Source organism: Petaurus breviceps, unplaced genomic scaffold (assembly GCF_028583685.1).
Source record: "Petaurus breviceps papuanus isolate PSGF00001 unplaced genomic scaffold, PetGlider_PUasm1.0 63, whole genome shotgun sequence".
NCBI lineage: Eukaryota > Metazoa > Chordata > Mammalia > Diprotodontia > Petauridae > Petaurus > Petaurus breviceps.
Genome location: NW_027186418.1, coordinates 1,642,261 through 1,668,899, shown reverse-complemented (window position 1 = coordinate 1,668,899; position 26,639 = coordinate 1,642,261). Strand labels below are relative to the sequence as shown.

The 26,639-nt window shown below is 39.8% G+C and overlaps 1 protein-coding gene across 3 annotated transcripts in view; it reads right to left on the bottom strand.

Moving 5' to 3' along the window:
• Positions 1 to 26,639, bottom strand: part of LOC138173643 (WD repeat-containing protein 25-like) — a 287,285-nt gene that overhangs the window by 79,568 nt on the left and 181,078 nt on the right. For all 3 annotated transcript variants that reach the window (XM_069103694.1, XM_069103692.1, XM_069103693.1), the window contains exon 3: positions 9,887 to 10,034. In XM_069103694.1, coding sequence (XP_068959795.1) covers positions 9,887 to 10,034 — 148 coding nt within the window. The remainder of the gene's footprint in view (positions 1 to 9,886; positions 10,035 to 26,639) is intronic.

Genomic DNA, 26,639 nt, shown 5'->3' with positions numbered 1-26,639 from the left:
TATACTATTATTAATACCATCTTACATGTAATTAAGAAAAAAGATATACAGGCACTGAGGCATAGAGATCCACTGGAAAAGTTGAAACGGGTATGGGAGAAAATATGGGAGAGAGCAGATTGGAGTTGGGGATATCCTGTGGGACTGCTGTTTTGGGGGGACGGGTGGGGGAAAAACGGGGAGAAAATTTGTAACTCAAAATCTGGCGGAAACGAATGATGTAAATCAGCAGTTAATAAAGCATTTAAAAAAAAAAAAGAAAGCAGAACCAGGGCAGTTAGTTGGCAGAGTGAATAGAGCACCAGCCCTGGAGTCAGGAGGACCTGAGGTCAAAACCGGCCTCAGACACTTAATACTTACTAGCCGTGTGACCTTGAGCAAGTCACTTGACTCCAATTGCCCTGCATTCCTCCCTCCAAAAATTGATTTTTATTTACAATTTACAAAGATATTTCCTCATATGAACTTGGTCATGAAAGTATTTTTATCTCCATGTAAGTAGCTGGATAAACTGAGGCTTGTAGAGATAAAGAAAAAAAAAGAAAGCAAAACTCAGGAAAATAATACATACAGTGCCTACCCCAATGTAAATAGAAAAATAAAAAAAAAAAACTACTGAAAGGTATATAATTAATTATATGACCAAAGAAGAGATAGGAAAATGTACTTTCTTCAGAGGCAATGGACAATGGGTATAAATTACTGGACATAATTCGAGTACTTCCAGATTCTATGGATATATTGGCTGGTTTTGCTCAGCTACTTTTTTCCTCTTTTTTTTATATTTTGTTACAAGGGATGACTCTCTGGATTAGGGATGGAGGAAGGATATATTAGTCAGTCAGTCAATAAGTGTTTATTAAGTATCTACTCAGGCACTGTGCTAAGTACCAGAGTTACAAAGAAAGGCAACAGACAGCCCTTGCCCTTAGAGCTCACAATTTAATGAAAAATAAAAGTGATATAAAAACATGTTAATTTAAAAAAACTTAAAGCATAAAACACACAAACAGAAAACAAATTTAAATCATTAATTCTCATTTTTTTTTTAAAAAAGGAGAAAGTAGGAAAAAAAAGAAAGTAAATGAGGAGGAAGAAAACATCAAAGAAAGAGAAAAGGAAGAGAAATAGGAATAGCAAATTGAGTTGGAGGAGGGAGGAAAGGAGGGGAAAAGGGAGAGAATAGGGAGTTGAAATAGTAGGAGAAAGAAAAGGAAGAAGATGAGGAAGAAGGGGAATGAGTAGAGAACAAAAGGGGAAAGAAGAGAAGGACATAAAGAAAAGAAGCAGCAGGAAGAACAGAGATGAGAAAGAAGGAAAAAAGAAAAGAAGGAAGAGAAGAGTTGATTTTTATTTACAATTTACAAAGATATTTCCTCATATGAACTTGGTCATGAAAGTATTTTTATCTCCAGGTAGCAGCTGGATAAACTGAGGCTTGTAGAGGTAAAGATCAGGCATTCAGCTAGAATCCAAAGAGACCAAGTAGCCCAGGTTTTCACCATATATGACACTATAGCCACTATACCAACACTTTCTTGCCAGGAACCCCCAAACTGCAACTCTCAAAGAAAGACCTAACATTCTACCAATTCCAAATCTTATCAGCATCAAATGCAAAATAATAGTGATACCCCATGAAGACGCTTTGGGATGTGGCTGGCCCCTCCCTTGCCTCTGTAAGGGTAGGGGCCAGTAGCTGGATGGGGCAATTTAAAGCAAATGAAAAGGGTAACTGATTAGAAATGGAGAATCTATATTTGGCAACTTTAGCAAGCCAGTTAATAAAAAATTCAGAGAAGTTGACTGAGAAAACAAGAAACATTTAGAGGTCCTTAGAGCAGACCGCTATTCCATGGAGATAGGCCTGGATGAAAGCACTGGTGATGCTGAAGTGGGAAGATTACAGGCTGAGGAGACAAGCACACTAAAAATAATTAATCTGTGAGAGACTTTTATTTAAGTTCTGATTCATGGTAGCTCTCTAAGTCAAACAACCACTCAGTGCTATAAATTAAGCAGATAAAATATGGCTTTATGAGGTGAGCACAGCTTGTTTCAGGCTCTTATATTGACATTTGTAATCCACAGATTTTTAACGGTATTGATTTTGAACCCCAGAATAAATGTCCTCACTGCCAAATCCCCACTAATGACGATAGACACTGTGTGGATAACCCCCTGGGCACTGCTAGGAAACAAAACCCGTTACATCGTATTGTTTGTGCATTTCTATTACACCAGGGGCAGTGGGAGGGGGGTGGGAGCAAGCAAACATTGTTGGGGAGGGGAAGGCAGAGAGAGGAAGAAGCATAGCCTACAGAGTAAAGGAGAAAAGCAGACACCAACAAAAGTCAGATATAAACAGACTTTGGATTAAAGTTCCACAGAGGGAAGTGAGAAGATACTACAAGCCACTAGTCTGTAAGAATTCATGATTCTCTGCCCCGGTGAAGCAGGTAATATTATTCTCTACAAGTAACAGATGAGGAATTTAAGGCTTAGGGGCTGTGACCTGCCTAAGGTCACCTAGCAAGTTAGGGGCAAATCTAAGCCAGAAATCTAGGCCCTCTGACTCCACGCTGCCTTGCATCAGTTGCAAATGATCATGGGAATTTAGCTTTCTAGAGACCATCATATCTGATGGCCCTGAGGCACCTAGAAGGATGCAAAAAGAACTGGGGACTGAAGTTCAAAGACCTGGGCTCCTGTCTCCTCTCTTATCACTTGCCAGATGTGTAACAACCTCCCTAAGCTTCAGTTTTTTCATCTGAAAAAGGGGGTTCCAACACTTGTTTGGCCTGCCTCACAGGGCTTTTTGTGAGGGATAGCACTTTGTAAACTGTGTAGTTTGGGAATAGGGAATTCCTACAGGAATGGGAACTGCTATTACAAACTATTAAGGAGTCAGTCCTACATCTCCCTGTGAGCCTCCATCAATCACTCCATGCACTTAAGCAAGGAAGGAGGAAAGGGGAAGGAAAAAAGGAAATGTTCTCTTTCTCTTTACCCCCTCTGGGTACCCTCTTCCTTACTTCTCCTTGTAGGACAGGAAGGAGAAATGAAAGAGGGAAAGCATGAGGGGGAGCAGTCCAATTCAGGGTAATTTGCCATCACAAAAAAGGATAGTCTGAGTACAGGCAAAGGAGACTCCCAAATGACTCCAAATCACTGCTTTCTACTCCTTTCCTGATTCAATCAATTCAACAATAAACCTTTATTAAGCACCTACGGCCCTGTTCAACACTGAAAGATAAATGAAGATTAATAAAATGCAGTCTCCTCCCTCACTGAGTCAAGGGGACAATTACCACTCCCATGGCCTGGGACACAGTCATTTCATAAATGTGGCCTGAGTACAGCAGAAGCTTATCTGGCAGCTACATCACCCTGCTCCCATTTCTTAAGCTTAGAGTCCATTAAAGGCTCTTATACCTTTAACACATGAACTGCTTTCTAGATTTCTTTGCCTATACTTCTGCAGCTATTTTTTTGGATCCAAGTGCAGATTTGATTGGAGCTTAAAGGATGCTTGGGAAATCATCAGTTTCCTCATCTATAAATAAAGGTATTGGTTAGATAATTGTGCAATTGAAATTCTCTGATCTGATCCTATGAAAAGGTGGAAAAGTATGAGTGAGGCACTATGGATATCATCATCATCATCACTAGTATTTATTTGGCACGTTAAAGTTTACAAGACTTTACAAATATTATCTCATTTAATCCTCACAACCATTCTGAGAGGTAGATGCTATTTTTATCCCCATTTTACTGCAGAAGAAATTGAGGCAAACAGGTGACTTGTCCAGGGTCACACAGCTAGCAGGGTTCTGAGGACAAATTTGAACTCGGGTCTTCCTGATTCCAGGTTCAACAATCTATCCATTGCTTTACTTAGCAGCCTGCAGGAACTGGAATTAAGTAAACAAAAGGTACCTTCAGATACTCAGACTGGCTCTGTGATTGCTGTTCTCTAAAAAGACACTAAGAACAAACTATTCATGTCCTTTCTTAAGTTTGCCAGAGAGGATCTACCCAAGGTGCTGGGAGTGGGGAGCTGACTCAATTTCTCAATTCCTCTTGAAACCAAGAGGAGGCCAATGGAACCCATGGCCTGTCCTTCCATTATCTCTCTTTCTCATCATGAATGGCTCATTTTAAAAAATTGTTGTCTTAGATAAAGGCACAGACAGCATGCTCATCAAATTTGAAGAAGACACTGAGCCAGGAGGAGGGACAACTAGCACACTAGATGACAGAAGCAGGACCCAAAATGATCTTGGCAGGCCAAAGCACTGGGCTTAATATATTAAGATGAAATTCAATAGGAATAAATGCCTTATACTTGGGTTCAAAAAATCAGCTCCACAGGTACACATTGGAGATGCATGGTTAGATATTCGCTTGTCTTAAAAGAAGATCTAAGTGTTTTCAAGGATTAAGAGTTTAATATGGGAGGCAGAGTCAAGATAGCGGAGTAGAAACAGGACTTTCGCGTGGCTCCAGCTCCCACCTCCACCAATATATGTAAAAGGTGACTCTGAACAAACTTTGGAGCTACAGAACCCACAAAATGACACAGAGACGCTAACCTCCTGCTGAGGACAGCCCAGCAGGCCAGCAGGAAGTGGCCAGCACAGTGCTCTGGGAGCCGAGCCCAGACCCCCGTGAGCCAGAGGTCTTAGCCCCAGAGCGGCCTGACTAGCCGCGGGCTGGAAGGACTTCGGATCACCAGCAGCTGTGGTGGTTTCCAGAATTATCAACCCATAGATGCTAAGGAAAAAGTGAGAAGTCAGTGCAGTGTGAATTTTGGGACCTGGTAGTTTGGGAGTATGGTCAGCCTTTATCCCCTGGAGGGAGAAGCCACTGAGGTGCTGCAGCCATAAAGCCGCTACCATGTGGCAACTTCAGCTCCTGGCCTGAAGACTGTAAGGGGACCAAGTGACCAGTCTGAGGGTTAATCACACTTGCTTTAACCTGCTTGGATTGGATTGTGGTCTAGGGTGGGGGTCATAGGATAAGTGACCAGCTTGCCAGAGCATATGGAGGCTTCAGAGAGGGCACCCAACTAATACCTTCAGCAGCTGAGAAAATCCCAGTGATTGGGACAAACTTCCCCTGTCTGGTGGCAGAGTCCTACTGTGGCAAAAAGCCCAAAAGTCAAGCAACTGAGTGGCAAAGTGAGCAGGCAAAGGAAGCAAAGCACATAGAGCACCCCAACTTTACACTCCTATTTTGGGGACAAAAAGGATCAAAGCATGGAATAGGAGGAAGACAGTGAAGTCAGGACTCCTGCACCAAAATCTTCCAAGAAAAATATGAGTTGGTTACAGGCCATAGAGGACCTTAAGAAGGATTTTGAAAGTCAAATAAGAGAAGTGGAGGAAAAATTGGGAAGAGAAAGGAGAACGATGCAAGAAAATTAGGAAATGAGAGTCAACAGCCTGACTGAAGAAAATAACACCTTAAAAAATAGACTAACTCAAACAGCAAAAGAGGCTCAAAAAGGCAATGAGGAGAAGAATGCCTTAAAAAGCCAAATTTGCCAGATGGAAAAAGAATCTCAAAAGCTCAATGAAGAGAATCATTGCTTCAGAATTAGATTGGAGCCAATGGAAGCTAGTGACTTTATGAGAAATCAAGACAATATTAAACAGATCCAAACAAATGAAAAAATAGAAGGCAATGTGAAATATCTCATTGGGAAAACCACTGACCTGGAAAACAGATCCAGGAGAGATCATTTTAAAATTATTGGACTACCTGAAAGCCATTATCAAAAGAAGGACCTAGAAACCATCCTTCAAGAAATTCTCAAGGAAAACTGCCCTGATGTTTAAGAACCAGAGGTTGAAAGAATCCATCGATCACCTCCTGAAAAAGATCCCAAAAAGAAAACTCCTAGAAATATTATAGCCAGATTCCGGAATTTCCAGATCAAGGAGAAAATATTACAAGCAGCGAGGAAGAAAAAATTTGAATATTGTAGAAACACAATCAGGATAACCCAGGATCTGGCAGCTTCTACACTGAGGGATCCAAGGACTTGGAATATGATATTCCAGAGGGCAAAGGAGCTGGGATTAAAACCAAGAATCACCTACCCAGCAAAACTGAATATCATGTTTCAGGGAAAATATGGTCATTCAGTGGAATAGAGAACTTTCAAGTATTCTTGATGAAAAAACCAGAGTTGAATAGAAAATTTGATATCCAAATACAAGAAGCAAGAGAAGCATGAGAAGGTAAACAGGGAAAAGAAATCATAAGGAACTTACCAAAGTTGAACTATTTACATCCCTACATGGAAAAACAATAATTGTAACTTATGAAACTTTTCTCAGTATGAGAATAGTTGAAGGAAATAGAAATGTGTATACATATATATATGACTATATATGAGGTTATATGGACATATGAATACATATGTGAATGTGTGTATATGTTTACAGGTATACATAAATAGAGGGCACAGGACCAATTTAATAGGAAGGGATGATACTTAAAAGGTGAAATTAAGAGGTGAGAGAGGAATATAATGAGAGGAGATGGGGAGAGACAGAATGGGATAAACTATCTCATACAGAAGAGGCAAGAGAAAATGGTTACAATGGAGCAGAAGAATAGGAAGGCAAAAGGGATTGGATCAATGTTATTCTCATTGAATTTGGTTTAGGGAGGGAATGACATACACACTAAATAGGGCATGTCACCCAAGAGTAGAGTAGAGGGGAAGGGATGAGAAGGGGTATGATGGAAGGGAGGGCAGGCTGGGGGGGAGGGAAGTTGGAAGCACCCACTTTTGAAAAGGGACAGAATCAAAGTAGAGAATAGAACAAGTTGGAGGTGGGATAGGAGGGAGGGAAATACAGTCAGTCTTCTGCAATATATCCATTATGGAAATGTTTTGCATAGCTACACATGTACAACCTATATTGAATTGCTTATCTTCCCAGTAAGGGTGGGTGACAATGGAGAAAGGGAATGAATCTGGAATTCAAAGCTTTAAAATCAAATGTTTAAAATATATAAAAATATATAATTATATATATTAATATTATTTTACATGTATCTGGGAAATAAGATATACTAGCACTGGGGCATAGAGATCCACCATGCCCTACTGGAAAGTTGGAGGGGGTATGGGAGAAGATATGGGTGAGAGCAGACTGGAGGAGGGGATAACCAGTGGGATTGCTATTTTGGGGTGGTGGGTAGGAGGAAAAATGGGGAGAAAGTTTGTAACTCAAAATCTTTCAGAAATGAATGATGTAAACTAGAAGTTAATAAAGCATTTGATAAAAAAAAAAAAGAGTTCAATATAGGTCAGCAGGATGATATGACAACTAAAAAAAGCTAATGCTATCTTGATCAGCATGAAGAGAACTTCAAGGAATGAGGAGGCGATGTCAGATGACCTAAGTCAGACCTCACCAGGAGTACTGGGTTCTATTCTAGGTGCCAAAGCTAAAGAACACTGATCAACTAGTGTGTGTCCAGAGAAGGGCAACCACAATGATAAAGGGCCTTGAGTTCTTGTTGCATTAGAATCACCTATATGAACACGAGAGGCTTAGCCTGAAGAACAGAATTGGGGATGGGGGACATGTAGAATGAGGGCTCTCTTCAAGGATTTGAAGGCCTGACACATGGAAGAGGGATTCAGCTTGTTCTGTTTTGACCTCAGAGGGCAGAAGCAGGGGAAGTGAGTGGAATGAGAGGCAAATTTAGACTTGATATCTGGAAAATTTTCTCATAATCCAAGCTGTCTGAAAATTTAATGGTCTGCCTTAGGGAGTGGTGGCTCCCTCTCCTTGGAAGTAAGCAGAGGCTGGATAATGGCTTCATCATTTACCCTATGGGTGACAGTTTGGACTAGCCATCACTGAGGTCCCCTCAGGCTGTCAAATTCTATCACTCATACATTTCCTTTATTTTACTTCTCTTGTGATTTCTTGCTATTTCATCAATGATACTCCCTTCCAAATGCTCTTAGATCCAATCAAAGAGGACTAAGCATCATATGTGGGCTCCCTAGATAGAAGGTAACCTCCATGAGGGCAAATAATCAATAAATAAGTATTTAATTAGCACCTTCTATGGGCCAGCCATTGTGCTAGGGCTGGGGATACAAGCAGAAAGAATGAAATGATCCCTTCTCAATATGAGCAGCAAGCTCCCTTACTTTTTCCTATTATATGCCCAGTGTCTAGCACAGTTCCTGGAACACAGTAGGTGCTCAATAAATGTTTATGAAGTGACTATCTTGTTTCCATAGCTGCCATTCTTCTTGGGTTTTCCTGAGTAACGTAAGATAAAGCTGGACAGGTAGAGGGCCATATATGTCAGGTATGCATTTTATTAGACAACAGGGAGTCATTAAAAGATTTTGAAGGAAGCAGTAGATAAGATCAGACGAATAAAATTACAACTAATGAAGATGACTTTGGCAGAAATATGAAAGGAGGAGGTCAGAAGACTTGTGATGAAGTAATAGCCCAGGTTGCTGATGGGGTCCACTCCCAGTATGGTGGCTACAAGGGTAGGTAAAGCAGAGGGTAAGTGGTTAAGAGTGGATGGACAGATAGAGTAAAACAGACTTAATAGGCAGTCCAGGGCAGTAGAAAGAACAATGAATTTAGAGTCAGAGGCCTTGGGTTAAAATCTTAGCTCTGCCTCTTACTGAACATTGAACTTAACCTTCCTCATCTATAAAACAAGGGGGTAGGATTAGATGACTTCTGATGTCCTTTCCAAGTTCTAGAACTATAATCCCATAACCATCTAGAGATGAAAGGTAAGGAAGAGGAAAATGACAGAGATAACAGCTAACAGAAATAGGAAGTCAGAAGGAAAAACAGGAAAGATGATTCCCCTGAATCAAACACACTCAAAATTTTATAATCAACAATTCCTGTAAGTTACACTTTAGGGTAAAGTAAAATCTATGCAAATTAAAGGAAAGTACATTGCCCCAAGAATTTGGTTAACTGGGTTCAAGTCCTTGTGCAAGAGTGCAGAGGGCTCTATAAAAGATCTTTAAGGTCTGTTTCAAATTTGACATCCTTTTTACAGGAAAAGTACTTGACTTAGAACCAAAAGACCTGGGAGCAAATCTCAGTTGTACTATTTACTAGCATAGCCCTCAGTTTCTTCTTCTGTAAAATGAAGCAGCTAGAATGAATAACCTCTAACGTCCCTTCCAACTCTAAATTCTATAATCCAAATACATGATTCCTGCATTATACCACTTGGCTACAAGAATCTAATCCATTCACCCACCCTCTGTGAGCTGTCCTTTCTTCCATTTCTTTTGGCTAGAATCCCAGTATCGCTAAATTGGGCAGCTCCCTTCTCAGCCAATGGCCCCGAGGATTTGTCCAGACACAAATCCATCTCACCAGAATGCCTTTTCAATTTGGAGCATTAAAGCTCAACTCTTTTGGAGAGGTTTCCTCATGGGCCAGAATTATTCTTTATTGCCTTTCAAAAATGTAAAGTTACAGAAATGCTAAACGGATTCTCCACAAACGATGCTGTAATAAAGTTAAATCCATTTTAGTACAAATGAAGTGTCAAAGGTTTATTAAAAATCCATCCCTTTATCAGGCCCTGTAGTAACATAAAATGCAGAGGCTTGGCAAAGACTAAGCTTATAATATCTATCCTCTGGGGTTGGTTGGGAAGCCTATCATGGGGCTGATTTTATGACAGTCCTGAAACTAGAATGGCATTTATCTCAAAGAAATTTTTTATAAGTCAGAACACTGAGTGTATTACAGAGAGAATCACAGTGCAGAAAGCCCAGGTCATGCCCCCAGTTCTGGGGCAGCTAGGGCTGGAATGAAATCCAATGGTTTAATCACAATACATAAAACTTTACCTGTTTCAACATCTGTCATATGTAGCTCAGAATCAAAGCCACCACTAAGGATCTGTCTTCCACAGGAGGACCACTGCACAGCACGAACAGCGCCTCTGTGAGAAGAATAGGTGTTCAAACAGCGACCTGTGTCAATGGCATCCCACACCTTTAGGGCAAAAGACAGACAGTTATAAGTGATAAAATCTCATATTTCTTAATGTTTAATCACTTTTTTTCCCCCACAAAAACCTCTTGGGCCAGACAGTGAAGGTCTTTGTAGCGCTGTTTTATGGATGAAGAAGCAAGATGTGCATGAGGTCCCACAAATAGTATAAGAGATGGAATTCAAACCCAGATCTCTCCTCGCTCCCAACACAGCCCTTCTCCCACTAAGCCAAATGACCTTTCTTTTCACAGAGCATGTTGCTTATACTTCTCTCTTGCAATGTATTACTATATGTTATAGTTATTAGTGAATTACAGGTCACATCCTGCTGCTAGAGATCAAGCAATGAAGCATAGATTCATAACTAGAAGGAAACTTAAGAGTCATAAGATCCGTTCCTCGTAACTTCATAGATTAGTTACTGAGGCCCAAAGTGGTTGTGACCTTCCTAAGGACAAGTAGTGACAGAGCTGGAATTTGAACTCATGCCCTGTGATTCCAAATTCAGGACTTTCTACTCTGCCACAAATGGGGAGTTCGTTATCATCTGATGCAGCCCACTCTACCTCTGAATAGCTTTAGTTATTAGAATGTCTTTTTCCCAGTGGCACAGCAGAGAGACCACAGAGTCTTGAGTCGGAAAGACCTGAATTCAAATTTGACATCAGACATTTATTTTGTGACCCTAGGCAAGTCACTTAAACCTTGTTTCCTCAACTATAAAATGGAGATAATAACAGCACTTACATCCCAGGGCTTCTGTGAGAATGAAATGAGATAATATTTGTAAAGCGCTTAACATAATATCTGGTACATAGTATTGGTGTTTAAAAAATGCTTCTTCTCTTCCCTTTCCTCCCCTTCCACCACATGTAGGAAAAATGTACTTCTCTGAAACTTTTACCCCATCGCTCCTAGGCTTCTACCCTCTGAGAAGTAAAACAAGGCTAATCCCTTTAAAATAAGAAGACAGTATCATATTCTCCACCATTTTGTACCTCCCCTCCCACCCCCAATTTTCCCTTCCTCAGACTAAACATTGCCATTGACTTCAGCTTATCCTTCACATGGTCTCCAGTCCCTTCATCATCCTATGACCTTCCTAAAATGTGATTCCCATCTGCTATTTTAAGTTCTGTGTGAGGACACCAGGATTATCATCTCCCTCAGTGCACCAGGAAGGTCACTAACGCTTCTGGGCTGTTTCCACATGTACCATTTTCTAGCTACTCCCTCCCCCCTCACCCCCTTCCATGTTGCACATGCTTCGGTGTTGTTTTTAAACCCAAGTGCAGGACATTTATTGCTGTTAGGTTTCCTCTCATCATATTCAATACAGCCTTCCAGGACATTGAGATCTTTTTGGATCCCAATTTGGTTTATTGCAGCTTAATATTATCCACAAATTTGATAAGTATGCCATCTATGGCATCATTAAAGTCATTAACAAAAATGTTGGATGCTATTAAATTAACAGTACTGAATACTATTTAAAGGTATTTATTGAGTACTAGAACAGATGCTGTAGGAGACCAGGTTAATATACACATTCTCTGCCATCCAAGATTTTTAGCTGTGCAATCCAAAATAGAAGAAATGTACAACAGAACTATATATAGCTAACAGTCAAAACACAGACACATTGTACACACACACACACACACACACACACACACACACACACACAGAGTCCATTCTTTCTGAAAAATAAGTTAGTTTCTAGTTATCTCAGACCACTGCATTCAGTGATGGGGAAAGGGAGCCCAACATACTATATGTACAAAGTGTAGGACAAAGACAATGACCTACATATTCAGAGATTGGGCGAGAAGTAAAAACAAAGGAAACAGTGATTTGTGAATGGATTTTTGTCAGTTTAAGAAGAAAAGTAAGCCCCAATGATGGCCAAGTCATTCATAGAATCATAGATTCAGAGCTGAAATGAACCACAAAATTCATCTAATCCAACTCCCTCATTTTACAGATGAAGAAACTGAAGTGGGGGGGGGGGGGTGGGGGTGTGTGTGTGTGTGTGATGAGTAAAAATGACGAGACAAAGTTTCAAGGTATTAATAAACATTTTCTTAACTAGGCTAAACAATAATCAGTAAACTGATGGTCAGTGGTTTCTCTTGGAAACCAAAGACCCCAAGGGCAGCTCTGAAATACCTTAAATCAGGTATGTTCCTTCTGAGAGGGAAGCCCCCTGACAAGTGAAACTCAATCTTGATTTGGTAAACATTTAATGAGAAGGTGGGCTAGAAATTCCCAGCTCTTCCCAGCTGCTACGTTGTTGGAACAGGGAGCATCAGCTGAGAATGTGGCCTGGTCATGAGTTTTGAGCTCCCTCTAGCAATCTCGGTGCCCCATTCAGGTTCTCTTGGCTTTGGTTTCCCTTCATGAGCTGAGGTTAACATAAACTCTAATGAAGGGGAACAAGGACAGAAGTTCTTTCCCAAGAACTCAGTCAGACTGGATTCTTTTTATACCCTAAACAGAAATCAAGTTTTCCATTTGGGTGGGGTCCCTCAAGATGCCTTGAGCAGAACTGAAATGCTTCTGATGTTCTCTAGAAGGGGAAAGGCTCCTCTCTAAGCCAGGCTTTTTACAGAAAAGGGTATATTACAAATTATTATTAATAATCAAATGATACAGCATTAAAAATATATATGAGATGACTTGCCCAAGGTCATGCAAACAATAAGTGGCAAAGGCAGGCCCCAAACCTAAGTCTTCTGAATTCAAATCCAGAGTTCCTTCCATTGTACTACTGGGTCCTGGAGGATGGAACTAGAGAACAAGAGGAATTGCAAGGAGAGAGATATCCACTAAATATAATAAATATTTCAAACTGCCCAAAAATGAGATGCCACACTTTGGTAGGTAGCAAGTTTTCCATCACTGCAAGATCACCAGAAGCTGTTTAATAACTATCTATTAGTGTTCCTTAATGTTGATATAAGAGAGAGTAAAAAGACCTGAATTCAAATCCTAGCTGTAATATTAGTACTTGGAAGACCTAAGTTTTCATCAGAACTCTTTCATTTAGCAGCTGTGTGATTTTTAACAAGTCACAACCTTTTTGTGCCTGAGGTAAAATGGATAGACAAAGGTCACTGTGTCATAGTGGATAGAAGGGACCATTGCTGAGGTCAGGAAGATCAGAGTTCAAGGACCACCTAGAACATTTCAGCCCTGGGCAAGAGGCTTATCCCCTCAGCACCCTGGACACCACTCCAAGACCATAATTTTCAGAACTGTACTAGAAGAGGTAGTTTTCTCACTGAAGATTGCCTAGAATCAATAAAGTCAAAGATATGGACAAAAAAAAAAAGTGCTCAACAATTTAATTCCAGAAATATTATCAAGGATCTACAGATGTAAGGCATTGTGTTAGGCACTGAGGGTACAAAGAAAACAAAATGGAAAAGATCCTTCCATCAAGGAACTTAAGTACTACTGGTAGGATTCAAAGCACACATATAAGGTAGGTAGGAGGCAAACAACCATCTGTTAAGTGCCTACTATATGCCAGGTGCTGTGCTAAGCACCTTATCAATATATCTCCAATAATCCTGGGAGGAAAGAGTTATTATTATCCCCATTTTACAGTTAGGAAAACTGAGGACAGAAGCTAAATTACTTGACCAGGGTCACATAGTTAGTAAGCGTTTGAGGGTCAAATGTGAACTCAGATCTTCCTGTCTCCAGGTCAAAACTATCCACAGCCACCAAGCTGTTTTATAGTTCATATTTATATAGAACTTAAAGGTTTGCAAAACACTTTACAAATAATATCTCATTTTATCCTCAGAACCGCTCTCAGAGGGAAGTATAAATCCAAAGCATATGCAAAGCATTTCCAGGAGCAGAAAACATTAACTACCAGAGGGATCAGGAAGGGCCTTGTATAGAATATGGACCCAGAACTAAACTGTGAAGAAAGGTGGGAGGCAGAGGTAAGGACCCCAGGTATGGAGTCATCATGAGCACCAACAAAAAGAACAGCTTGGCTAGAACTGTGCTTGAGAGGGGTCATGACATGAAACAAGTCCAGGAGATATGGATGGATGGCCAGACCCAAAGAGAAACCATGAACACCTGGAAGGAACCGCTTTGAAGGGAGGACTCCCTAGGGAATTGGGTTTGACCCTGTGTTACTTAACATTTTTATCACAGATGTGGATAAAGGAATAGATGGCTTCTATTCCTTTAGATGGTATCAAGTGTCCAGATGACACAAAGCTAAGGATAGTTACCACAATGGATGACAGTCAGGATTCAAAAAGAGTGCAACAAGCTAGAATATTGGGTGAAATCAAGATGAAATTTAATAGGGATGCATGCTATCTTCTGTCTTACACTTGAGTTCAAAAAATCAATTTCACAACTAAAAGATGGTGGAGAAGTGGTTAGATAGCAGTTTGCTGAAAAGATCTGGGGATTTTAAAGGTATAAAAGCTTAATGTGTCAACAGTTTAATATGGCAGCCAAAAAAGCCCATGCAATCTTTTACTGAGGTGAGGAATAAGATGATAATCATTCCATTGTTCCCATCTTTTCTAACACTTACAGGAATGCTGTGTTCAGTTCTAGACATCACATTTTTAAGGTGAACATCAACATATTGGAGAGCACCCAGAACAGGGTAAATAGAAAGGTGAAGGGTCATAGGAGGCCTGGTTGAAGAAAATCGGGATGCTTAGCCTGAAGGGAGAACTTGGAGACTTGTGACCATTGTTGGCTTGCCTAAAGCAGAATGAAGAAGAACAGTGCAAGGGACTTGCAGAAAGAGAGAGAAATTTAGGCTTGTTTTAATTAAAAAAAAAAAACTTCTAACAATTGGAGCTATCCAAAAGTAGAACCAAATAATCAATCAACCAAGAAGCATTTGTTAAACGTCTGCTATGTGCTTGGGGATAAGAAAAAATATATATTTTTTGTTCTCAAGGAGTTTATATTCTATGAGAGGAGAAAATGCATACATGCACAAGCACATACAGGATAAAGACAAAATAAATATAAAGAAGTTTGAAAACAAGCTAGTTAGAGCAGATGAGCACTAATAAGTTGCAGGATCAGCAAAGGCAGAGATGGTGATGAAGCTGAGTCTAGTGATTAGAAGGTGGATCAAGCTGAGTCTTGAAGGGATTCTCCCAGGCCTATATGGGGAGAGGGTGCTTTCTAGACTTGTGGACAGCCAGTGCAAAAGCAAAGAGATGGAAAGCTTGTTGTGTGAGAAGAGAAAGAAAGTCAGTTTGGTTATACTACAAAGTGAGACACAAACTAAGGCTAGAAAGATAGGTTTAGAATAAAACAAACAGAGGGGCTTATATTTTATTTTAGAGACAACAGGGAACCAGTGGGTTTACTGTCTGATCCAGTGAACAAGATACTCCATCTCTCCAGAAAGCTCCCCCTCCTCTGTTCTGACCACCAACCTCCCAGGTTTCTTTTAGGTCCCAACTAAAATTCCACCTTCTACAGGAAGTCTTTTCTAATTCCTTTTAATTCTAAGGCCTTCTCTTTTTAAAATTATTCCCTACTAATCCTATACATTGCTTATTTTTATATATTTGTTCATTTTTTCCCCATTAGACTCTGAGCTGCTTTTTGTCTCTTTTTGTATTCCCAGTCCTTAGCACGGTGCCTGGCACAAAGAAGATGCTTAATTAATGTTTATTGACTAACTGACTGACTACTAAATAAGGGAGTGACTTGGTCTGAACTTCATGGTAGCTGTGTAAAGGAGGGATTGAAATGGGGAGAAACTTGAAGCAGGGACACCAATCTGGAGGTCAATTATAAACTGACACACCGGAAGAGTAATGGTGCTCTAAACAGAAATAGTGGAGTAGAAAAGGACTGCTATGGGATGCAGTAGGTTTTCCCTTCCTGGGGGTCTCAAGCAAAAGGAGAGTGATCACTGGTCAGTTATGTTGTAGAGGGAATTTTTAAAAATAAATGTATTTATTTATTTTTAGTTTTCAACATTCACTTCCATAAGATTTCGATTTCCAAGTTTTCTCCCCATCCCTCCCCTCCCCCCACCCCAAGACAGCATGCAGTCTGATACAGGCTTTACATATACATTCATATTAAACCTATTTTCACATTAGTCATGTTGTAAAGAAAAATAAGGAACCAATGAGAGAAACCATGAGAAAGAAGAATAAAAAAAAGAGAGAGAGAAACCAAATAATATGCTTCAATCTACATTCAGACTCCATAGTTCTTTCTCTGGATGTGGATAGCATTTTTCCATCATGAGTCTTTTGGAATTGTCTTAGGTTCTTGCATTGCTGAGAAGAGCTAAGTCTATCAAAGTTAGTTATCATACAGTGTGGCTGTTACTGTGTACAATGTTCTCCTGGTTCTGCTCACTTCACTCAGCATCAGTTCACATAAGTCTTTCCAGGTTTTTCTGAAGTCTGCCTGCTCATCATTTCTTATAGCACAATAGTATTCCATTACATTCATATACCACAATTTGTTCAGCCATTCCCCGACTGATGGATATCCCTTCAGGAAATTTTTTTCAGATGATTTGACTACGCAGTCATTGAAGACCCTTTCAAAATCTGAAATTCTATTACTCTGTGAAAGATGGCTGGTGCCAAATTCCATAGGCCTTCAAATGCCACAATAGAGTTTATATTTTAGCCTAGAAGCTGATGGAGTCACTGAAGACTCGAGCTTGGAGTGACAAGGTCAGATTTATACTTTAGGAAGATTATTTTGGCAACTGTATGGAGGATGAATTGAAGAGGGGGAAAATGGAAGCAGGAAGCCCAATGCCGAGGCTTTTATAATAGTTGAGATGAGAGATGTAGAGGGTCTGAACAAGGATAGTAGCTATGTGAAGAGAGCAAGAGAAACACATATGAGAAGTTGTGGAGGCAGAATCAAGGTTTGGCAACCTGTGTGGGAAATGAGGGAGAGGGCTAAATGGAGCACACTCCTGAGGCTGCACACCTGGGTGACTGCAAGAATGGTGGAGACAATATTACCTGTCCAATCTACTTAGCGTGTGACTTCGAGTATTAAATGAGGTAGTGGATTTGTAAAGCAAAAAGGGTTCTATAAATAAATAGAAACTTTTAATAATGGTTGCTTATAATAATATTAATAACAATAAACTGCAAACAGAATTCCTTTTTGGGATAAGGAATTGTAACAAACATCTTTTAAGGACCCTTCCAAAACTGGTATCATATGGCTCTTCTTTATATGTAATGACAAAAAAAAAATAATGTTCTCCAATGGCAAGAACTCCCTGAATTGATTTTCACTATACCAGCTAAATCTGTTTTTGTTTTTCATTCTTAATGAGCTCAGTAGTCTTCAAAAAGCAAAGAAAAAAAAGTAAACAGTGACCACACCATGAACACCAATCTGTGAAGAAAATTCCCCATGGAGATGAAAAACCTCATTTTGACACAGTCAGAAGGAACTAAAAATTCAGAGGATTCAGATGCTAAAAGAGGATTTTCCCCTTAGAAAAATGTAGCTTTTATAAAGTCAGGGGAGAGAAGTATTTCAACAGCTGGTTTTAAAAATTCAAATTTATTTGGATAATATTAACAAAAACATATGGATGGAAATGTTCCTTCCTTAAAGGTTTATAAACTGAAAGAGTGAAAGAGTTATTGACCTTATTTTACATATGAGAAACCAAAGGTTCAGAAGTCATTCAGCTAGATCAGAGACAAGACATAAACTCTGGTTTTCTGATGCCTATATCAGTTCTTTTATATTGCTGACACCTAATTTAATGCTACAAACATTTATTAAGCACCCACTATGTGCACATCTCTGTGCTGAGCAATGGAGAGACGCCTTAAAAAAATTCCAGGGGCTTTCAAAATATTTTAGGTGGGTTGGAGGGTGGAAAAGGTGCAGAAGACAACATGTACATGTATTATAACACGAGATGATGTGAGGTTCTAACAAGGGTGTAAGAAGGTTCAGGAAGCATTCCTGGATTAAGTGGGACTGGAGCTTATGAGAGAGGTGAACCTGAGAAGGGAATGCATTACAGATATGTAAAGGAGTCCCAGTGAAGCACAGATTCAACTCAGGAGATTGGGTGGCAAGGTGAGGTAACAGCCAGTGGTAAAGTATGACTGAAACATAGAGTTTATGAAACAAAGGCTGGGGAAGTTGGCTGCAGTCAAATTATAGAAGAATGTAAGCTGAAAGAATTTATATTTTATACAAATTAAAACAACTCTCAGGTACCACCTTATGCTTATCAGATTGGCTAATATGACAGAAAAGGAAAACGATAAATGTTGGAGAAAATGAGGGAAAATTGGGACACTAACGCATTGTTGGTGGAGTTGTGAACTGATCCAACCCTTCTAGAGAGCAATTTGGAAGTATGCCAAAAGGGCAATCAATTTGTGCATACTATTTGATCCAGCAATACCACTTCTAGGTCTATATCCCAAATAAATCACAAAAAAGGAGAAAGGACCCACATGTACAAAAATATCTATAGCAGAATTTTTTGTGGTGGCAAAGAAATGGAAATGGAAGGGATATCCATCAGTTGGGGAATGGCTGAACAAGTTGTGGCATATGAATGTAATGGAATACTGCTGTGCTATAAGAAATTATGAGCAAGCAGATTTCAGAAAAACCTGGAGAGACTTACATGAATTGATACTGAGAGAAGTGAGCAGAACCAAGAGAACTTTGTACAGCAGCATTGTGTGATGACCAATTTTGCTAGACTTAGCTCTTTGAAGAAATACAATGATCCAAGACAATTTCAAAAGACTCACAACAGAAAATAATGTCCACATTCAGAGAAAGGACTATGGAGTCTGCCTGCAACTGAAGCATGCTATTTTCATTTTTTTATTGTTTTGGGGGGTTTTGTTGCTTTTCCTTTTTGTTCTGCTTCTTCTTTCACAACATGACTAATGTGGAAATATGTTTACATGATTGAACATGTATAACCTAAGTCACTTTGCTTGCTCCCTTGGGAAGGGAGGATGAGAGGGATCAAGGGAGGGAGAAAAATATTGAAACTCAAAATCTTATTAAAAAAAATGAATGTCCAAAACTACCCTTACATGAAACTGGAAAAAAGAAAATACTATTTTTAAAAAGAATTTATATTTTATCCTGGAGGCAATTAAGTCACTGAAGGTTTTATATTTACAGGGTGATTTACATAATTATTTCATTTACTGAGTAAGCTCTATAGTCTATACCTTATCTCCTTTGATCTTCATACCTATCTGGGGAAGATAAATGAGAGGATAGAAAGGAGAGAGGAAGAGAGAAAGATAGAGGGAGGAAAAACACAGAGACACAAAGAGAAAGGAGGCAGGGAGGGAGAGAAGAAGAAGGAAGGGGAAGGGGGAAGAGAGAGACAGAGACAGAGAGAGAAACAGAGAGAGTCAGAGAGAATATGGATGTTTTTTAAGCACTTGCTATGTGCCAGGCACTGTGCTAAGCACCAGAGATAAAACAGAAACAAGCAAAACAGTCTCTGCTCTCAAGGAGCTTACATTCTATTTGGGGGAAGATGACACAGGAAGGGAAGCTAGAAAGTGGGGGTGGTAGAGGGAAGGGCCTACATGGTATGATTTAGGGACAGATGTTCAGTGGAAGTTTGAGCAATGGCAAGATACAGCAAAAGCTCACCTATAAGAGCTAGTAGTATTGGGGTGGAGACCAAGGTTCTTCTGGTCCAAGTGGAGAAGGCATGGTGTGCAGATGATGGTGGGCAGCTAGGTGATGCAGGAGACAGAGTTGGGCCTAGAGTCAGGAAGGCCTCAGTTCAAATCCAGCCTCAGACACTTACTAACAATGTTGCCCTGGGCCACATTTAAGGTGTTTGCCTCAGTTTCTTCATCTGTAAAATGGGGACAATAACAGCACCTACCTCTAGGACTGTCGTGAGGATCCAATGAGATAATAATTGTAAAGCACTTAGTATGGTGCCTGGCACATAGTAAGTGTTGTAGTAAAGCATCTCTCTATAGAGACATAATTGAGGTAAAAACAGGGGTGCTTTCCCCCCCCCCCGGGCCCAGCAGGAACTGCTGATGAGAGCAGGAGATATATTACCCTTATGCTTGACAAGAGAGGAAAAGACAAGTTTTCACCATAAGCCTGCTTGTGAAGTACATGAAGAAGGGGTCCCCTTAATCCCCTCTAGGTACCCCTCCAATTCTACCATGTGGCACTGGGGACTGTGGAGATCACATATAAAAGAAGGCTTAAGGATAATGGAAGTGAGGAAAGGGGAAGGCTGAGCTATAAAAAAAACTCTCAGAGATGTGTCCCCATAAGGGTGAGATTAAAAGGGGGAACTGCTGAACTACAGAGGTCTGCTACAGAAGCTGTGAACATAGAAGAGAGCCAAGAGAACATGGGATGAGAGGCCAAAAAAAGCAGGGACTGAAAAGGATGGCCTGGGCAGCAAGATAATCAGCACTCACAGGGAGCTCAGGACAGCCACCACAGAGCAGCGGAGAAAAAACAGCAGGCAGCAGAAAAGAACAGCACATGGTGCCTGCTGAGAGCCAGCCACAAGAGGCCAGGGCTGCCTACAGTGAGCCGCAGTGGAGACAGCTGTGGGCAGAAGCACTGAGGCGGGGACCCCAAACCCCCACAACTGAACCTACCCAGGGCCTGACTATGGACAACTGAGACTGTAGAAGACTGGGGAGGGGCTGCTCACTATAGGATAGCATTGCTTCCCATGGACTAAGACAAAAGGAGATTTTATACTTACAAGGAGAGCTGGTGACTATGCTTGGGGAATGGCAGACACCGAAGTTTCTAGATCATGTGGACGGGAGCCACAAGTCAGAGAAGTGAGAGGTTCCCAAAGCAGAGCCAGGTCCTTTGTGTAAGGTGGGAGCCTTTGACTCATGGGTTATTACAGTAAAGTGCTATGTCAATGAGTTATTAGGGGCAGCTAGGTAATGAAGAGCATAGAGTGCCAAGTCTAGAGTCAGGAAGACTCCTGTTCCTGAGTTCAAATCTGGCCTCAGACACTTACTAACTGTAACCCTGGGAATGTCACGTAACTCCCATTTGCCTGAGTTTCCTCATCTGTAAAATGAGGTAGAGGAGGAAATGACAAATCACCCCAGTATCTTCTCTGAGAAAACCCCAAATGGGAACACAGAGTCAGACACCATAGAAAACAAGTGAACAATAAAAATGAATTATTACAATAAGAATTATTATTGCTTCCTTATTATACTCCAGTTACGGTAACTAGGTTACAGTCTTGTCCCTCTGTGCCTGAGACTCTGCCCTCACACTCTGTCCTGATTTTATTTTTAAACAAAGTTGAGACAATATATCTGTATGTCTCCTTTCTGCAGTTTCTACAGGAGGGCCTTGGTTTTACTTCAAGTGTCAAAGTTTGTCTTCCTGACTCAGTATTACTTTTATGGTTCTGAAGATGAAAAAAGGCTCAGAATACAATAGTTATATCTTGGGAATGTGCTGGTTCCCAGAGGTTGTGATCAAAATGCATTTCATCTCCTTTTGAACTATGAAGGACAGGTTATAACCCCAACTGAATCCTATGATACACATATAAACAAGACAAAACAGGCCCCTGCTCTGTAATGTGTATGTGTAATCATCATTAGTATCATCAATCATAACTCAATTAGCCCCATAATAATCATAAAAATATATCACAATTCTATTTGCCCCATTTTAAAGATGAGAAAATTGACATAATGAGAGGCTAAATGACTTGCCTAGAGGCAAGTATCAGAGTATCAGAAGCAGAATTCAAACTCAGGTCTTCTGACTCTAAACACAATGAAGGCATCTTCTTTCTGCAATACTATGTTGCTTTAAAAAGAGGTGGAACCAAACCCCTTAGTTCCAAATTCTATGGAAGAAAATACCAGGGATTTGCACCAACTCTCACACAGAGGATATATAAAGATGGGCCCCTCAGACCGAAACAAATATAAAAGCTCCCTTATAATCATGACTGATTTGATAAGTAATCAATCAACAAATATTATAATAAGCACCAATTATGTGCAAGGTGCTGTGCTAGGTGCTCAGAATACAGGTACAAAAAGTGAAAAAAAATTCCTGCTTCCCAGGAGCTTATATTCTAATAAGGGAGACAAAAATCCAACAAATATAAGCATCTCCATATTAAAAAAAAAACCGAAAAAAGATAACATGCAAAAATATGAGTCTATAATATAGAGCATAGGTTTTTTTTTTTAAGTAGAATAAATTCAGCACATTAGTTCCAAAGCTGGGCTGCTTGTCTGTATTTTCCTCTAAGCTTCCTTTTGTTCTCTTCTGTGTAATTTTCTAAATGCTTCATTGAACCTCTTTTTTGGTATATAGCAGGGTTTTTTGATATTTCTTTTCTAGTTTTCTTTCTTTCTTTTTCATTTGCATACAGAATTCACTGTTCTTTCGTCTGTTGATGAAAGTGTTTTGGGCATCCCCCAAAGTTCTGGTACATTGTCTCACTGCTGTCATTTTCTTTGGCAAAAATTACATATTGCTTCCATACCTTATTCTTTCACATATCCATTCATTAAAATGAAATCATTTAGTATCATTTTAAGTTTGAATCCTTTTGTCAATGGCCTACTGACTGCAATTTCTACTACATTGTGGGTAGTAAGGAATGTTCAGAATTTCTGCTTTACTACACTTGTCTGAGATTTTTGTGTCCCAGCACATGGTTAACTATTGGAAAGGTGCAATTCACAGCTGAGAAATATGTATATTCTTGTCTATTCTCATTCAATAATCACCTCTAACTTTTCTAAAATTCTATTCAAGTCTTAAACTTTTTTTTATCTTCTTGTTAGACTTATCTAAATTTGAAAAGGGCACATTGAAATCCAATAATTATAGTTTTGTTGCCTATTAATCCCTGCAAATCAACCAATTTTCCTTCAAGTATTTTGACTCTAAGTCATTCAATACAAATATTAAATACTGATATTATTTCATTGCTTATGGTAACTTTAAGCATAATGAAATTTCCTTGCTTAACTCATATAACCATGTTTATTTTTACTATTATTGCCTTCTCTGAGATCATTATTCTTACCTTGATTTTTTGTTTGCCTGAAACATAATAAATTCTACTATAACTTTTATTTTAACTCTGTAAATCTTTATGATTCAAATGTGTTTCTTACAAACAATATATTGCTGGATTGTGCTTTCTAATCCATTCTGCTATCCTTTTCCATTAAATGGATGACTTTATCCCATTTACATTCACAGTTATGACTGTTGTGTATTTTTGCCCATAATATCTTTTCTCCCTTCTCTGTCCCTGTGTTCCTCTTTAGAAAGATTATATATTGAAAAAGAAGAAATGTGATCAAAGCTAGCAATTCTTCCACTCTACTCTCCCTTCTTTACTCCTCCAAGTCAGACTAGTAGTTCTTAGATTTTCTTTCCTTTTAATTATCCTTTTATAATTTATCCTCTGAAGTTGGCTTGCTTTCCTTGTGAATATCCATCTTCCTCAATCTACTTGTTCAATTATTTCAGTTATGTCCAACTCTTCATGTCCCCATTTGGGTTTTTTGGGGGCAAAATATATTGGAATGGTTTACCATTTCCTTCTTCAATTCATCTTACAGATGAGGAAATGCCAGGGTTATACAGGTAGTAAGTGTCTAAAGTCAGATTTGAAAGTAAGTCTTTGGGGAGGCCAGGTAGCACAGAGAGTAAGAGCACCAGCTCCAGTGTCGGGATGACCTGGGGATCGAATCCTGGGCTCAGACACTTAACACCTACCCAGAAACACCTGGCCGTGTAACCTTGAGCAAGTTACTTAACCCCAATTGCTTAGGGGCGGCCAGGAGGCACAATGAGTAAGAGCACCGGCTCCAGTGTCAGGATGACCTGGAGAATCAAATCTGGGCTCAGATACTTAGCACCACACCCAGAAATAACTGGCCGTGTAACCTTGAGCAAGTTACTTAACCCCAATTGCTTAAAAAAAAAAAAAAAGTCTTCCTGATTCTAGCCTTAGCACTCTATCCACTCCACTAACCCACCTAACTACCCTCAATCTTCCCTCCCTCTTAAATCTCTCTCTCTTCTATCTCTTCTATTGCACCTATTCACCAGTTTAGTTTCATAAACACTATCTGTGTTCAACACTACTTTGTCAAGTGCTGATAGAAATGGGGTTCATGTAATGCCCATTACATCTTCCCCTTCTTCCATGCTGGTACTCTCTTCTTCTCATCCCATCTTCCTCATTTCTTCCCTGGTATATTCCTCCCCCCCCCCTTTTCTTTCTTCTCTTAAAACCACAACAACAGAATAAAACGACCCCAGGCCTTATTTCCTATTTTTACTACCTCTCTGACCCTTGAAATCATTAGGATTTTGAAGGACATATCTCTTCTCCATCATTAGAATGTATAGACTTCATTGTTTAGCCCCTTCAATTACTCAAATACATTTATCTTTCTAAGTTTCTCTTAACTTTTGCATTTACAATTTGGAGTTTCTTTTCAGCTCTGGTCTTTTCATCAAGAATGCTTAAAAACCCTCTATTCTATTGAAGATGTATTTTTTTCCCTTATGGCATCATATTCAATCTTCTAAGTTTTTCTTGGTGGTAAGCCTTTACTGGAATATCCTATTCCAAGATATTCTCTCCTTTACAATAATAGCTTCCAAGTTTTATGGGACAGATTCTGATTGGGGTTCCTTGATACTTGAACTCTTTCTTTTTTGCTGCTTGCAGTATTTTTTCTTTAACCTGGAAGCATTAGATTTTGACTACAATATTTGTGGGAGCTTCCATTTTGGGATTTCTTTCTGGAGTAGACCCTTTCTATCTCTACTTTTACCTCTTGTTTTAATGTATCTATGATATTTATATATATATATATAATTTATGATTTCTTGAAATGCAGTATATAAATTACTATGTTTTTCTGGTCATAAATATCTCAAGCCATAATATTTCTTCAGAGTATTCAGTATCTTATGTTAACTTATATCTCCAGCTTAAGTTCCTAATTTGAGACTCTGTGTCAGAAGCAGGCTCCCCTCCCCTCCCCTTCTATACTGCTATTGTTCTTACACTTCAGTTGTGTCCAACTCTCCATGACCCCATGTCAGAGTTTTATTGGCAAAGATTTTAGAGTGGTTTGCCATTTCTTTATCTAGCTCATTTTAGAGATGGGGAACTGAGGCAAACAGGGTTGAGTGATTTGCCTAGGCCCACACAGATATTAAATGTATGAGGCCAGATTTAGACTCAGGAAGATGAGCCTTTCTGATTCCAAGCCCAGTGCTCTATCTGCCCCATACTCTCCTGTATACCCACACTCATACTCTTAGATGGGGTGATCAAACCTTGTTTGGTGCTGACCTCATTTTTCTGTGTTCCTACTACTGGTTTCCATCCACCCCCCCTTGCATGTTTGTGCCCAAACTACTGGAGATTACAGGCCTCCCAAACACATCTCAGGTTAGAGGGCTGTGGACTTCTGGCTTCCTTGAGATATCCTGGTCAAAATGTTGGCTCCTGGAAACAAAGCATTTCAGGTGCCCCCGTAACCACAGATGTTACAGCAACAACCATAGATGTTACATCTATGGTCATCTATATACAGTATGTTTTCTCAGAACTAAATGGCAACAACCATAGATGTTACATCTATGGTCATCTATATACAGTATGTTTCCTCAGAACTAAATGGCCTACTCTAAAGATCAGTATTAGCCAATGCTCTGATGCTGTTACAGAGCCATATTCTCAGTGGGAAAGGATTTGGAAGCAGGTTGACCCAGTGCTTGGTCATCTACTGCTGAGCTTGTACCTAAAATCCTGCTTCCTAGTGTGAGCCCATCACCAAGGAGGGTGGAAGGTGGAGAGAGGGAGGAAACCTTGTCTTCTGTATGAGTTTAAGCTGATGGTATTCCCTTTGTCATTGTGCTTGGAGGAAAAAAAAGGCTGCCACCAGCAAACTTACTCCCCCTTAACTGCTGATCTTTTCACTGCCAAAGAAAACTTGGCTCCCAAAAGTTCCTGCTGCTACTTGCCTTATTTTATTTTAGAAGCATTTTCCCCTTCTGTTTGCCTGCTGTGCCCCCCGCTACTACTCTGGCTTTAAAAACGCACTTTCCATCCTCCTCCTACTGCCTCTCTCAACCATCACTGGTCCAGATGTAAACGGTGAGAGTCCTCCTAACAGCAGCAGGGTTCACTCCTCTGGCAAGTCAGCTGTTCAGGATCCTGTTAGGAGGCAGCTGAAATGTAATGAAAAGTGCTAGATTTAGAGCCAGGAGACATGGGCCTACATTCCAGCTCTTTCAGAGACTAGCCATGTGACCCAGAACAATTCATCTTACCTCTCTCCATTTCATCTGTAACATGGGGATAATAGAAATGAATATTAATATAAATCCATTTACATGCAAGCCAAGATTTAGGAAATTTCATGTTAATGGAACTCTAGAAATAATTACAGAACCCCTCAGTTTCTTACTTGTAAAATGAGCAGTTGAGATTAGATGGCCTCAAGTCCCTATCCACACTGACAATCTATGATCCTGTGATTCGAAAATCTCTCTCTCTCTCTTTCTCTCTCTCTT